The 16,256-nt window shown below is 46.7% G+C and overlaps 1 protein-coding gene across 1 annotated transcript in view; it reads left to right on the forward strand.

The window, feature by feature from the left end:
* LOC138251582 (myelin protein P0-like) overlaps positions 1-4,100 on the forward strand; it is an 87,163-nt gene extending 83,063 nt beyond the window's left edge. The window contains exon 5 of the mRNA XM_069205660.1: positions 423-4,100. Coding sequence (XP_069061761.1) covers positions 423-495 — 73 coding nt within the window. The 3' untranslated portion in view covers positions 496-4,100. The remainder of the gene's footprint in view (positions 1-422) is intronic.
* Positions 4,101-16,256: the final 12,156 nt, after the last annotated feature.

The raw sequence follows: 16,256 nt of genomic DNA on the forward strand, positions 1-16,256 counted from the left end.
ATTGGGGTTCAGACGCAAAATCTCATTTGTTAAATATTGTAATGCGCTCAAATGAATTCATGATAGATCTGCTAAACATATGTGTGAGGTCTTGTGATCTAATGTCACTTCTTGTGATGTCACTTCCTGTGAGGTAATGGGGTGTGATGCCACGTGCGTTGTGACGCACTGTGAGGTCACGCGCCATTATGTCACTTCCATACTGCCTAACTTGGTTAGTCTGCCCACTTCTTTTTTTTAGGGCTTGTGCCCTGTGTCTACCCCATCCTTGCAGATGTTTCTTCAGATTTCTGGACTGACATTGCCTTGGAGTGGGAAACATAATTTGCTTTTACCCACAATCATGCTTGTAGACAAACTTGAACATTGTTATATTTTAGATATTCATTGACACATTTTTAACATCCATGTTTTCCTCTTAGGCCAAGTGCAGTTCCCATCTATGAAAATATCCCTCGTGGAACGAACCCCCGCCCAAAGAAATCATCGGTGTAACCTGAGAGCTGCTGAGGAGTGAGTCTCAGGCCTGATTTTGGAATCTCTCAGAGGAACCAGGAATACCAACATCCTTTGTAACTGTTCTGTGGATGAGGACTTTATCTGAATATATCATGATGTTGCAGCATCATGTACAAAACTACCATATGATATTGGATATGTGGCACCGAGTACCTCCTTGTCCCACCAAAGAGTTAGAAGGACCACAGGGTTGGGTACCAGGAAACATGAGCAGAGTCCAAGATGAGGCCACCTTGTGGTGCTTGAGCCATAGATATGTGACATGTCCTTCTCAGGTCCCATAACTTTGTTTGCCATCTGTGCTACCAATGGGCGTTGGCAGTCCAGGAACTGCGTTAAATGTCCACAGACACTCAAAGCGTGAGAAAGCTGGTTGCTGAGGACAACACACAAGCATGCTTCAATCTCAAGATGGGAGATGGGAGAGGGTCTGGAAACTTGGAATCTCATGTAGGGTTTCACCAACACACAGGGCTGCGACACAAAGGAGGGCCACAGGAGCACCACTTGCACCTCGGGGCAGACTTAGGGTCCACTTGCCCAGCTCTTTAACTGCCAACCAACTTCTGCCCTTGCTGCAGAGAGATCCTTCCAAGGAAGGGAAAAAGGGCTCCCAAACAAACACCAGCACCTGATAAGACTTCCATCTGTTGAAGCTCACTCATCTTGTAGACCACTGGAGCATGCCCACCTGTCCCCTGGGCCCATCACGCATACCCTGAGCTCACTGGCGCCAAGGCCCCACCCACGAAGCCCATCGGCTGACACTCCTGTTGCGTGAGAACCTATTACCCCCACCCCATCAGGCAGCGATTGTCAGCTATAGGCGCTATAAAGGAGCTTGCACACAGCTCATGCACCTTCATAACAGAAACATACACTCCTGCACCACAGTGCCCTCTCCCCAAGGACGAACCACTGCAAATCCAAAGGGACAAGTAGTGAAATTCCATACAAGAAATGGGGCAAAATGGTATTGATGTTTATTTCATGTTTGTACAAAATATTTTGTGAGAGTGACCATAAGGAGAAACAAAGCAATAATGCCTGCAAACCTTGTGTGCCCACCAGGCATGTGAGCGAATTCTGGACAGTGACTTTAACAATTCAGGAGAAATGGTCAAAATTTAGGACAAAATTCTGGAAAACAGATCAATATTATGGACATATCATTATAGGTCAAACAATCATATACAATTAAGTAAATAGTAACAAGCAAAAGTCAAAATTCATTACCAAGGAGGGCTTAATGGTTTCCTTACAAAGGAGTTGTATTTGCCCTCCAAATAAACATCTGTAAAGAACATCACAATGTTTAGTATTGGTATAAAAGGCTCTCTGTTGGGATGGTAAGGTGCCCTGCGTGGCATACAGTTGTATACTGTGCCCTTCATCCACATTTGGGAGTATCTAGTATCCTGTCCCATTTTTGGATTTTGGCCCCAGCCTCACGCTAATCTTGTCTGAGCGCCAAGGTTTAGGCCTACCCTTTGATAAACTGTCCGGACGTGGACCTGTCCAGGACCTGGAGGGCTGACCAAATGTGCCCTCCATTGTGGTGAAGGGGTACAGTCCCTGTCACAGGTCCATGCGTCCAGCATGGTGGTGGCATCATACTGTGGTTTTTAGCAATCTTGGTTTAACCAGACCTTCACCTGTGTCACCAGAGTGGAAGCCTGGTGGCCCACGTGCCCTAGGTGCTGGAGCTACTGAACGTGGATCCAAGCACTAAATTCAAAGGTAAATGACAAATGATTTACAAAGGACTGAGGCATAAATCAAACCGCACCTGTCACTGTAGGAAACCACAGTCATTGTGGCTGCACTGGGAAAAGGGGTCAGTCCTTCTCACCCCTTGGTTCGGGCATCAGCCCCGATATAAAACTTAACAAAGACCCAAGCACCAATCTCACACGCAACTGATTATTTTTAGAGATTCACATGAAATATCCATGGGAAAATCCTCCAGTTTCAAACACCCATATACATTCAGACAAATTCCGCAACATTAGGATATTCAAGAAAAGTCTTCAAAAGAGTTTCCACTTTTTCATGAAAATTCTTTAGTCATCATTCACATTTGTTACACAAAGATGCCTTCAACAAGTAGCCAAGACGTTTCGTCCTGTTTAAGGACTTCTTCAGGGCTCCCAAATGTTTGTCTTCGATGTTTTCATTTCTTAGCTTGTGTCCTGTCCGAATACTTCAAGGGTCTCCACCCATTTACTTAGTAGACATCAGTGGTAGATTGCCCACAAAGAATGCGTCTTGCGGTCTGCACGCATCTGCACTCGTCCTATCCCTCAATGTCCCTGTTTCTAAACAATGTGCTCATTGTTTAGAAACTCAACATTGAGGGATACGACGCGTGCCGACCACAAATTCGATAAATCTGTGGCAGCTTCAAAATGCAATGGGTGCTGCGTGGGAAGGGCCGTATTTACAAGGTGACGTTAAGCCACAAAAAGTGGCGTAACACCGCCTTGTAAATATGGTGCAGTGCACAGCGCCGCTGCAGCATCACAGAAAGTGATGCTCCGTGGCGCTAGGGGCTTGTAAATATGCTCCTTAGCTTCTTGTACTTTCACATATTCATTCTGCTCTATCAGTTTTTCTTTTATTTTCTTTCTCTCAATTGTTTGTCTCCCCTGTTATGCCTCGTGGTTTATTTTATCCCATCTAGTAGCTAATATATTTTCTTTTTACTTGCCTAACCTTCCATTTTCCTTACTGTAGTCTTCTTTATTTTCTTTCCCCCCACCCTAACTTTGTCTTATGCTATCTCCTTTACTTTCCCCTTTTTTTCTTTTTTTCCATCGAGATATCTTAATTTCATGTGATTTTTTGGTAATCATCACTTTTCCTTCCACCTTCTGGCCATTTTCTCTCCAGCTTTTTCCTTACTAGTGTCTGTCTCTTTGCCTATTTGTCTTTCCACGTTTTCTTCCATATTGTCCTGTTTCTTCTGTTGTTTACTCACTTCTTATTCACCCCCCTTTCCTGGCAACTCTCTCTTGCCTCGTGTTCTTGATTGCCTCTCTCATGCTAACAAGCTCACCTTTTGTTATTATTATTTTTCCTGGCTGTGTGCAATTAGCTATTCATGCTGTTAATACAAACTGTAAATGTAAAAGATTTAACAAGCATTTGCAATGCAATAGGTCTCACATTTGCGAGAGTTTGAACTGTTGGCGCTGTAAATGACAATGGGGGTCATTCTGACCCTGGCGGTCCGAGACCGCCAGGGCCATAATGACTGAAAGCACCGCCAACAGGCTGGCGGTGCTTTCTTCCCTATTCTGACCGCGGCGGTAAATCCGCGGTCGCACCGCCGGGGCTGGCGGTTTTCCGCCGTTTCTGCCCCGGCGGTGATAATCCGCCAGGGCAGCGCTGCAAGCAGCGCTGCCCTGGGTATTATGACCCCCTTACCGCCAGCCTGTTTCTGGCGGTTTTCACCGCCAGGAAGAGGCTGGCAGTAAGGGGTGTCCTGGGGCCCCTGGGGGCCCCTGCACTGCCCATGCCATTGCATAGCAGACAGTGAAAAGCGCGACGGGTGCAACTGCTCCCGTCGCACGGCCGCAACACCGCCGGCTACATTCGGAGCTGGCTCCTGTGTTGCGGCCTCATTCACGCTGGGCCGGCGGGCGCAAACTTGGTTTGCGCCCGCCGGCCCAGCGGGAATGTCGGAATGGGGGCCGCGTGAGTGCGGCCGCATTGGCGGCCGCATGGCGGTTACCGCCGCCCGCCAAGGTCGGAATGACCCCCAATGTCTTTTACCCATGTGTTTTTTTTTTGGAGTGGACGTATGTGGTGTGGAGTCGAATTATGTGAGTTGAACAGGAATTGTTAGTTGAGGAATTGTGTGTGGTGGAATTATGTGGTGTGTAGAGTGTATGTGTAGTGGAATTATGTGGCATGGTGAATAGATAGGGGTGGGAGCTGCACAGAATAGATAGAAAGGAAGATAGATGGGGACAGGTAGTTTGTGCACGAAGTGGTGAGCGACGAGCAGAGAGAGCGTGTGGGAAACAGAGACAGAAGGGGAGAGCAGGCCATAGACGTACCAAGTGGGAGCTTCTGTGCACGCAGGAGACACCCGAAGAATTGTTGCTGTGTTAATGTTTTGGTGTAAACAGCTGCTCTCGTGAACTCTGCTAAAGCAAGCATAGCAAGAATTCAGGGGTATTATCTCCCTCTGGTCCCCACTAGAAGTGTGATCCTTTCCCTACTCCCGGGGAACCCATTGAGAGCAGAGAGAGGGGCCATCAAGACATCACTGAAGTCAAAGGGATTGTGGAAAAAAACAAGCGTCCCTCAAAGAACAACTGACGCCAACGAGTCACGCCCATTCGGCAAAAGAGTGGCAAGCAGTGCTTAATTTGTAAATAAAAAGGTGTCGGTGCCCAAAGCCCTCTTCTTAAACATGCGGCTGCTGCAATTAAATGTGTGAACAAAGAATACTGGGCCAGCGTAATCTTTAAGCATTCTCGGGCCTCTTCAAAGCATATAAAGCCACTCCCTGCCCCTTCAGCTCACTCTAGCAGCTTTCTACTTTCTCCCTTTGTGACTCTTTTTCGTTGTTCCATTCCTGCGTCTGTCCCATATGTGTCTTTTGCTCGCAGCAACTGCTTGAGGCAGAAGAATAAGCCCTGGCCCTCAAAAATAAGTGCCGGTGCTTAGCACCGGAAACAACAAGCACAAATTAAGCACTGGTGGCAAGGGTACGGTATGTAACTAGCGGGACACTTTGGAGCATATTGACGCAAATATATCATAAGCGTGGTAGGGGGTCATTTACAGAGAGCTAATTTTCCTTTGAAATGGATACAAAATTGAATGCATGAATGAATGAATGATTGAATATTTAAAATGTATGGGGCGCACTAAAACCCATAGGTAACAAAGTGCTGAAGCAAGACGGACTAGTCAACAAAGCAGAACAACCAAGAAACTAGGGAAATTATAGTGAAATAAGGCAGGTTTTCAGGTGTTTCTTAAAAGACATAACGGGGTCTGCTTCAGAAATATGAGTGACAGCCGCAACAGAAAAGGAACGCCCTCCCCATCTATCCTTCCAGAATCTAGGAATCATATCTTTTTTGTGGTGTGACGATCTGAGAGACCTAATAGGTGTGTACCAGTGGAATAGTGCATTCAATTGGCTAGGACTCTTCTTGTACAAAGCCAAAAAGACCGTACACAGAGCCTTGAAGTAAATTCGCTTCCTAACCGGAAGCCCAGTGAACAGAGCAGATCCCATCTCTGACTGAAAGCCTCTTGGGGGTATTTAACAAAAGGCAAGCAGCCACATTCTGCACAAACTGGCTCAAACATGCAGATAATGCAAATAATGTGTGGAAATTGGGGTTCAGCGAATACATTTGACCCTCATCAAATAAAGTGCCTTGATTTGTTTTCAGCCTAATAAAATGTTTGCTTCCATCACATCTCAGAATTACAAAGTGTTTCATTTGTGCCTTCCTAACTGCTGATGTATTTCGAAATATTTATCCAGTTCATTTACGTGTATTTAAATGTTGCTGTGTGTCAGAAAACACTTACAGCCTTTCCCTTCACACTCCCTGTACCTCAGCAATGATTGTCAGTTCACCTTACAAATCCTCTAAAGTTGAATCCTTTGACTTTGCAGTCATAAAATGAAAATCCCATTCCATGGTAAAGAAATAATGACAACTGGTCAAATGACGTAACCTGACATTTGACCTCTGTCTTTGAACTCACAGCAGATGTGTCAAGATAAAACCAACAGTTAAAATCCTCTTTATTGCTCAGTTACTGTCTGAACTACGTCGTGTTTTTTTGGGGGTGCTCATCACCCCTCCACACTGGCCTGGCTCTGTGCCCCTAACACAGGCTGTGATTACTCCAGTTACCGACAGAGGGCATCGTACATGAAACGATAACAGACACGTGATTTCAGGCTAAGCAAGCATTTGCAATGCAACCAGTCTCGCGTTTGCTTGAGCTCGAGCAATTAGCATTGTAAACTCCTAACTGGACTTTTCCTGCCACATACATTGAAAATGAAAATAAGACAGGTTCACATAACTAACTGGACTTTTCTTGCCATATAAACTGAAAAGTAAAAGTTTCACATAAGCGAGCGGACGGCTGCCATCAGTGCAAAGCAGACACACATAGGGAAATAAAAGTAATGAAACCTATCGGCAAAGGTGCAATTATCCATGTAACCGGCAAAAGTGCAATTATCTACGTAACCAGAAAAAGTGCAATTAACTATGTAACAGGGTCGATGTCATGCAAAGCGCTCGACTTCTGCCCAGCGAGATTGTGCTGCGAAAAAAAGAGAAAAAGTAGTCCAGAAACCGGACGGAAAACATGGAGCCTCGTATGTTTTCAGTACTTGTTCGATGCACTCGAGGAGGGCTCAACACCGGAAAAGGCATGACGTATGCATGCCTTCCACTAATGAAAGCAAGCAGATTTTAACAGGCAAGCCCACGAACCAATGAAAGAAACTGACGTGACATGCACGTGGTTTGAAGCCCAAAGAGAGATTACAACAGGGATGGAGTGCTTTGCGCTCGCCCATAAAAAATGGACAAAATCCCAGACAGGCGGCCAGCCTGTGCAAAGTTTGGATTGTATACTCCATGGTATGTAACATTGTTGAGAACCACACATGTAATGTAACCACTGGTGTTTTGTCACACAATATGCACTGATTACATACAGGTAACTTTCATTAATCCATTTATGCTTCATTCGCCCAGTAATATGTCAATCAAGATTAGGTCACCTCTCCACACAATTTGTGACCTCACATTAATTTAAAAAAAAGTTCCCTCCTACTGTTTGAGCTGCCTTCATGCGCCTCTACACTAGAAAACAATAGCATTTGGCATGTAGCGCTTTATTTTCAGTGCTCCTGCTTCTAAGCCCAATAATAATGGTTGAAACTGTTAGCCAACTGAATGGTGCTCATTTTATTCACATGAGGCGCTTAAAGCGATGTCACCCACGCTGGCTTAATTCTGTACCTTAAAGTTGCTCATGTGCTTCTGCAGCGAGGCCTTCAGTCACTGACCTATTTATTGTCATGGGCTTATCACCTATGCCGCTTGCGACCACTGGAGGGCGCCGCTTCACTGATTTATCTCCGTATTCCCGCCCACCGGCCCATCAGGCTCCGGCCTGAAGCAACGTCCTTGTGTTTGTGCTGAGCAAAGACAAACCTGTTTTACTGAAAATCTCGTTTACTGACGCTTTATGGTTTGTCTCATGCTTTCGGTTCTTTTTCTTTGATTTAGAAAGACGCCACGACCAGCACCCGTGCATATCTTGCAGAGAGCTCCCCATATCCGGCGGATCTCGGCGCACCCGCAGCGCACAGGTTGAGCTTCTGCTCGTCTTTCACCACATGCACCCCCAGCCCCTCTCTTGGCTAGGCTCGAGCTGTGGAAATTAGGGTGACCCCCCCTTCAGTAAATTTCATGGACTGCCCCTAATTTCGCCTGCCATTCCATGTCCCTGATGCAAGGCTTAACAGAGGGCCCTAATTCTAGCCTTTCACCTAAAGGACTAGTAATTAGGACAGATCAGTTTCTGCTGCTAGACTGAAGGGCGGGGGTCTCCTGTGCTCCGAGGGAGGGGCAGAGAGATAAGAAAAGGCCTTCTTGCCAGGGGGTCTCCTTCCCTAAAGAAATGCAAATGTGGGCAACTTGTAATGCACAGGGGCTTGGAAACCTGCATTGGCTTTAATCAAAGGAGTCACTTGAAGCTTTCTGATGGCAAAGATATTTTCTTTTAGAGAGGTTCAGTGCAGTGGGGTACAGTGCAATTGTTTAGGGAGCATTGACATAGAGTGCAGTGGCATGGAGTAGCGTGGGACAGAGTACAATGGCATACAGTGCAGTGGAGTAGAGTGGCATACAATAGAGTGCAGTAGTGTACAGTGGTGCAGTGCAGACTAGAGTATAGTGCTGTAGAGTACAGTGGCATAGAGTGCAGTGGCATAGAGTGCAATAGTACAGAGTAGATTGGTGTACAGTACAGTGGCGGAAAGTGCAATGCTGCAGAGTAGGGTGACAGTGCAGTGGTCTAGAGCGGAGTAGAGTGGCACAGAGAGCAGTGGCGTAGAGTACAGTGGTGCAGAGTAGAGGACAGTGGCGTACAGTGCAGTTGTTTAGAGTGCATTGGTGCATAGTGCAGTGGCATAGAGTGGCATTGGATAGAGTAGCATAGAGTGCAGTGGAGTAGAGTGGCATACAATAGAGTGGCAGACCGTGCAGTAAGGCAGAGTGGTGCAGTGTCAGAGTGCAGAGTAGACTCATGTGGCAAGGAGAGCAGTGGCGTAGAGTGGTGCACAGTGGAGTATTGTAGAGTGGTGCAGTGCAGAGTAGAGTTTAGTGCCTAGAGTGCAGTGATGTAAACTGCAGTGGCATACAGTGCAGTAGCATAGAATGCAGTAGTACAGAGTGCAGTGTTACATAGTAGAGTGTCAGTGCAGTGGTGTAGAGTGGTACAGAGAATAGTGGCATAGCGTACAGTGGTGCAGAGTAAATAGCAGTGACATACAGTGCAGTTTACAGTGCATTGGCGTAGAGTGCAGTGACATAGAGTGGCATGGGGCAGAGTAAAGTGGCATAGAGTGCTGTGGAATAGATTGTATTGGTGCAGAATGTAGTAGTACAGAGTAGAGTGATGTAGAGCATAGTGGCGGCCAGTGCAGTGTTGCAGAGTGGAGTGTCAGCATGCAGTGGTGTAGAGTGCATTGAACTAGAGTGCAGTGGTCAGAGTGGCGTAGATTGCAGTGGCGTAGAATAGATTGTTTCAGAGTAGAGTGCAGTTGCATAGAGTGGAGAGGTTCAGGGTAGAGTGCAGTGGCATAGAATGCAGTGGCACAGAGTGCAGTGGCGTAAAGTAGATTGTTTCACAGTAGAGTGAAGTGGCTTAGAGTGGAGAGGTGCAGAGTGGCATAGAGTAAAGTGGTGTACAGTGCCATGTGTAGGAAGGTAGCCTCTTTCTAGCATGGTTACCCCCACTTTTGGCCTGTTTGTGAGTATATGTCAGTGTATTTTTACTGTGTCACTGGGATCCTGCTAGCCAGGACCTCCGTGCTCATAGTGAAAACCCTATGTTATCAGTGTGTTTGATATGTGTCACTGGGATCCTGCTAGCCAGGACCCCAGTGCTCATAGTTTGTGGCCTAATTTGTATGCCTGTGTAGTGCCTAACTGTGTCACTGAGGCTCTGCTGATCAGAACCTCAGTGCTTATGCTCTCTCTGCTTTTAAATTTGTCACTGCAGGTCAGTGATTGAATTTACCAATTTCAACTGGCACACTCGACCCCTCTTATAAGTCCCTAGTATATGGTATCTAGGTACCCAGGGCGTTGGGGTTTCAGGAGATCCCTATGGGCTGCAGAATTTCTTTTGCCACTCATAGGGAGCTCTGACAAACCCTTGCACAGGCCCGTCATTGCAGCCTACGTGAAATAACGCACACGTTATTTCACAGCCATTTTGACTTCACTTAAGTAACATAAGTCACCTACATGTCTAACTTTCACTTGCTGAAGATTAGGTGCAAAGGTACTAAGTGTGAGGGCACCCTTGCACTAGCAAAGTTGCTCCCACATAGTTCAGGGCCATTTCCCCGGACTTTGTGGGTGCGGGGACTCCATTACACGCATGCACTACATATGCGTCACTACCTATATGTAGCTTCACAATGGTAACTCCGAATATGGCCATGTAACATGCCTAAGATCATGGAATTGTCCCCCGATTCCAAATCTGGTATTGGGGAGCCAATTCCAGACATCCTGTGGGCTCCAGTATGGACCCCCAGTACTGCCAAACCAGCTCTCTGAAGCTTGCACTGCAGCTACAGCTGCTGCCACCTTAGACAGGGTTCTGCCCTCCTGGGGTTTGGGCAGCCCAGTCCCAGGGTGGCAGAACAAAGCATTTCCTCTGAGGGCAGGGTGTTACACCCTCTACCATTGGGAATAGGTATTACAGGCTGGGGAGGGGTAGCCTCCCCCAGCCTCTGGAAATGCTTTGAAGGGCACAGATGGTGCCCTCCTTGCATAAACCAGTCTATACCGGTTCAGGGACCCCTTCTCCCCTGCTCTGGTGGGAAACTGGACAAATGAAAGGGGAGTGACCACTCCCCTGTCCATCACCACCCAGGTGGTGCCTAGAGCTCCTCCAGTGTGCCCCAGACTTCAGCCATCTTGTTTGCAAGGTGTGGGGGCACTCTGGAGGGCTGTGAGTGGCCAGTGCCAGCAGGTGACGTCAGAGACCCCTCCTGATAGGTCCATACCTGATAAGGAGCCAATCCCCCTCTCAGGGCTATTTAGGGTCTTTCCTGTGGGTTCTCTTCAGATTCTGCTTGCAAGTTTCCTTCAGGAATCCTCTGCAACATCTTCAGACTCTTCTGACCTCAGATCAACCGCAGCCTGCTCCAAGAAATGCTGTAACTGCAACAAACTGTGTACAAGAGACACTTTTCTTCAGCAACCTCAGCTCCAAGTCAGCAACTGCAACAGTTTCCACAGTCTTCACGCTCTGGGGACTCCCTGTCTTCATCCTGCACCAGAAGAACCGAATAAAGCTCCCATGGAGTGATGGAGTCACTCCCCTGCTCCAAGCAGGCACCTTCCAAGGCGACGACTGGTGCGCTGGGCCCCCTCTCACAATGACGAGCATTCTTCTAAGGACACAAAGAGTGGACATCATTGACATAGACATTTGTTTGCCAGGGGTTTTAAAATGTTCAGAAACGTAATAAAAAATTTGCTGTTACTTTCTCTTTAAGAAAGATTGGGTAGATTTGGGTTGGGGTGATGGCCTTGACACAGTGCTGAAGGGTATTAATTTACTACTGAAAAAGGACGTAATGTGACACCTGAATGTAGCATACCAGGAGGCAATCACAAAAAGACCACAGTGAATAAATAGTGCTATGATTAAAAAAAGTAAATAAATGCACTGACATCATAGAGAGGCACGGCCTCTCTTGGGTGTGTCTATAAAACTGGCGTTTGTTCTTGAATTTGTGTCCTGAATTTTGACCCTTTGTCTTGAATTTTTGTCCTGAATTTGGACCCATACCCTGAATTTTTGTTCTGAATTTTGACCCTTTGTCCTAAATTTTTTACAGTCCTGTCCAGAATTCGCCTCAATTCCAGGTGGTCAGCCTAGTGGAAATACCATATACAGACAGAATACACTTATTTGTTGATTAATGCAAACCACTTTATATCAAAATAAAGATTAGCTGGTGAGGTGAGTCCATTTGCGAAGATGTTATTTTGTGTCTGGCTGTCTGTGACTAAAGAGCTCTCTGTGAGCAGGACACAGTGCACCTAGTGATCAGGAATGCACTGCTCGCCCCGTCTGCTCCCAGAAGGGCTTCTAAGCACTTACAGGTTGGTAACAAAAATGTGCAATGTGCTCCCTTTCTTCTGGTTCCTGTTAACTGAGGCCATAACTCTCGTGCATATCACAGCTGTCACTCGGACATTACAACTCTTCCACCTACTTCTAACAAGAATTTACAAAGCCAAGAGGTCTTTTTTAGAATTATAACTGCTTCGTCAATGATGGTGAATTTGAATGTAGTCGTGGAGATCGGCAAGTGGGCGAATTGGAGAATGGGCCAGTGGCTTAATGAATTTGAATACGCGAATGGTGGACTGGTGGAACCAAATGCAGCAATCAATGAAGGAATGCATGGATGAGTGTGCGAATGAATGAACTATAGGTTAGTGAGGTTACAGATGGTTGAATGGGTGAGTGAGAGCAAGGACAGATGCTTGGTGAATGGCTGCCTATGTGTTTGAGTAAGAGCATGCATGGATAGATGAATGGGTTATGATTTACATGACGAAATAGCCCATCCAACCTATAAGAAAAACTACATATGGCTCCACTGCTTGCTTTTCAAACACTACTTTTATTCTTTTGGATTAAGGACTGGGTAAGAGAGCATGTGTTTTCCAGCTGTCTCCCTCCAGTACTTCTCCCCGCCAGTGGTTAATTTGTAAAACAATAAGTGCCAGAGCCCTCGTCAGGTGGACAGAGCAGCTTGCACGATCCATTGCTCCTGCCAGCACTGCCACTTACAGAAGCAACACAAACGTGACTACTGACCACCTCACTGCTACAAGTGTGACAATTCATACTATTCAAGGCTCCCAAAGCTATAAGAATGGCTTGGGTGCCCAGTATTAGTGATTGGTAATGTATGTTAAACCAATAAACAGCTGTTGTGCTCAAATTTGGCAGACAGCACCACCATGTGGCAGATTGTCACAAGCGCCGGTGCTAAGAATTACGTGCCGGTGCCAAGCACCAGAAACCACAGGCTCAAATTAAGCACTGCTCTTCCTTCCACCCCCTCCAACATCCTGTGCTGCTCTGGCCCCAATGTTGCACTCGGCCTCATGTATTTCTCCTCCTACGGTATGCTTCCCACCCTCCTGCTCCACGTCGCTGTCACTCATTGCTCTCTCCCCCCTCACCCTGCTCCTCCGGTTTGTTGCCACAGCCTCAGTACAAGGTTCCATAACACAAAGAGGAGCTGGGAGGAGCAAATGGCTATTCTTTTTACATTTGTCTCAGCAATGCTTCCCTTTTAAGAACCCAGACCGATTGCTATGAACAAAGTTAACAATGCACCTGTAGTGCCAGGTGTGAGTGACGTCAAGAGCTTAATAAAGGAAGAGTGTTCATGCACGAGTGGTAGTGTAGGTACACACACACATGCATGCACACACAGACGTGCGCGCACACACACACACACAAACACACACAGCTCTCCCCAGCTGCAAATCATGCAGAAGTGTCTCTGACAGAGAACAGTTCTGGCACATTAGGTACTGGTGCAGGCCGCCTCACACCCAGAATGAGCACTGTTGTACAGTCTTGTACTTTACACACAGAGAAGAGCACAGACAGCATCAGTGCAAGCTCCCCTTGCAGTGTGTGAGGCTGTTTGGCTGAGTGAAGGTGCACATTGGCGTGGTGGGATGTGTGGAGGATGCACAGAGGGTTTTTTAATCCATTAACGGTGTTGAGGGATGGATGATGCATATTTGCTACAAGTTTGAACGAAATGCCTTGTAGTACAAATGCTCTCTGTATGGCTGAGTCTACATGCCCCCAGTTATAAATGCCCTCAATGTCCTGTGTTCCACATACCTCTGTCATAAATGTCCTCTATGTGCCTGAACCACATGTCCTCCGTTCTAAATGCCCTCTATGTGCGGTGATCCACATCCCTCTGTCACAAATGTCCTCTATGTGCCTGAACCACATGCCCTCTGATATAAATACCCTCTATGTGCTCTTGTCCACATGCCCTCTGTTGTAAATGCCCTCAGTGTGCTCTGGCCAATGTACCCTCTGTTATACATGCCCTCTATGTGCTCTGGTCCACATGTCCTCCGTTATCAATGCCCTCTATGTGCCTGAACCACACTCCCTCTGATATAAATGCCCTTTATGTCCCTGAACAACATGCCCTCTGATATAAATGCCCTCAGTGTGCTGTTGTCCTTATGCCCTCTGTTATAAATGCCCTCTATGTGCCCTGGCCCACATGCCCTCTGATATAAATGCCGCTGTGTGGCTGATTCACATGCCCTTTGTTATACATGCCCTCTATGTCCCGGTCCACATGTCCTCTGTTTTAAATGCCCTCTGTGTGCCTGGTCCACATGCCCTCTGTTATACATGTCTCTATTTGCTCTGGTCCACATGCTCTCTGCTATGAATGCCCTCTTGGTGGTCTGGTCCTCATGCCCTGCATTATAAATGCGACATATATGTGTGGTCCATGTTCGCTATGTTGTATATGCCCGAACAATACGCCCAAACCCACTATTTTGGGGTATCAATGCCCTCTGGGTTCCTGGTGCATGCCCTGATCTATGTGCTTGTCCAAGCCTCATGCAACAAATCACCTGGGTTCAAAAGCCATGTTCAATTCTGGTGTGTGTGTGGGTGTATATATATATCTATATATAGATATATATATACAAGAATTTCCTTTCAGTCCATAATCATGAAAGAGAGCGCCGGCACCCTGTACTGCTGCACAATGATTAATTTATTCCATACCGAAAATACGAAACTGAAACAAATCCAAAGGCTCCGGGCAACGCGTTTCAACCAGAACGGTCTTCTTCAAAGCCCACCTTATTCCAACTGAACAAATATGGGAAAATCACTTGACCTCACTGTGCAAAAAGACCCTGTATAATGTAGTCTGGTGCTCTTATAACATTGGGCATCTTTGCGCTATATGAAATTGCATTTATGTGCGTGGTTTATGCACCCTTTGTTATTACTGCCACCTCCGTGCCCAGTTAATAAGCTCTGAGTTGTAAATGGATGGCATCCGCCTCCTTCCCTGTGCTATAAATGGATGTATGTGGCATGATAAAACAAAAGGGGTGCCCTAGGGGTGACAGAGGCCTGGTTTGTGATGATGCTGTTACTCCCCCACCCCTTACTTCAAATTACTGGACAGGCAGAGTGCATGAGAGGGCCTAAGGGGCAGTGGAAAGGGAGAGGAATGCGGAGGGGCTGGGGCAGTGAGTGAGAGAAAACATAGGGCCTGATTTCATAAAAGTGGCACTGCACCTAGTGCAGCGCCCCTTTTGTTGTGCCCCTTAGCACCTCCCTAACACCACCATGTGTGCGAGGTATTAAAGATATGGTGCACCACAGCGGTAGTTAGGGAACTAGTGTCAAAAATGTTGACACTAGTTTGGAGCTTTGCAGTATTAGCATAAACATTTCTGACGTTAACCCTGCAAAGACCATTGAGGCCCATTGTAAACAATGGTGTGCCTCCCTTTAACGCCTGCTCTCAGGGTTCAGTACAAGTGGCTGAATTAAAGAACTACCCTGCCTGTGTGTCTGTAAAGCCATCTCGTTGCCTCCATTCACCCTTCATTTGCTGCAGAATCACAGAGGGTGATTTGCATTGGTATAGCAGGTGTGTGTGCTTAAGGCTTTGTTTATATACACAGGAGCAGGGTACTTGTTTTTTAAAGGGGCCTGACTGATAGCGGAAGTGATACTTCTGTACTACTAGTAAAGAATAGGGGAACACTGCACCTTTATTATCCCGTCTCCTGACAGTCACCAGCTGCCAGAGACCAGAATGTCTTTAGGGATGGATGGAAGGTTTCACCCTCATCCCTTCACTGTTCAGCGGCAATTGGATTCTGGTTGGTTGGAGGTGGTGTCAGCTGTTACTCTTAGGTTAAGTGTATTTGTAAAGTGCACTGTCACCCGCTAGAGTATCCTGATGCTGAGCAGGTGTGTGCCTAGCACTGCCTACGGTAGGTTGGTTGATTGAAAAGCCAGGTCATCAGCTTCTTGCGGAATTCAACAAGCGAGGAAGAGGCTCTCATGTGGAGTGGGAGGTTGTTCCAACCTTTAGGAGTGGGAACCCATCCTCCTGATCTGGTTCAGTACATGCAGGGGATGTTGGCGAGGAGGAGTCATAGAGAGCAGAGGTGTCAGTGTGGTTGGTAGAAGGAGATGTGACTGTTTAGGTAAGTAGAGCCTGAGGTGTAGTGCCGTGTATCAGGAGGCCAGGGAGTTCCCAGAGGCATGTTGTGATGTGAGTTGATGTTTGAGAGTTTACAGATAAGCCTGACTACCAATTTGTGAATGATTTGTAATCCTCTAGTGAGTTGCTTTCTTTTACTGGTGTAGCGGGTGTTCCCATA

The sequence above is a fragment of the Pleurodeles waltl genome, chromosome 1_2 (genome assembly GCF_031143425.1).
Source record: "Pleurodeles waltl isolate 20211129_DDA chromosome 1_2, aPleWal1.hap1.20221129, whole genome shotgun sequence".
NCBI classification, from domain to species: Eukaryota; Metazoa; Chordata; class Amphibia; order Caudata; family Salamandridae; genus Pleurodeles; species Pleurodeles waltl.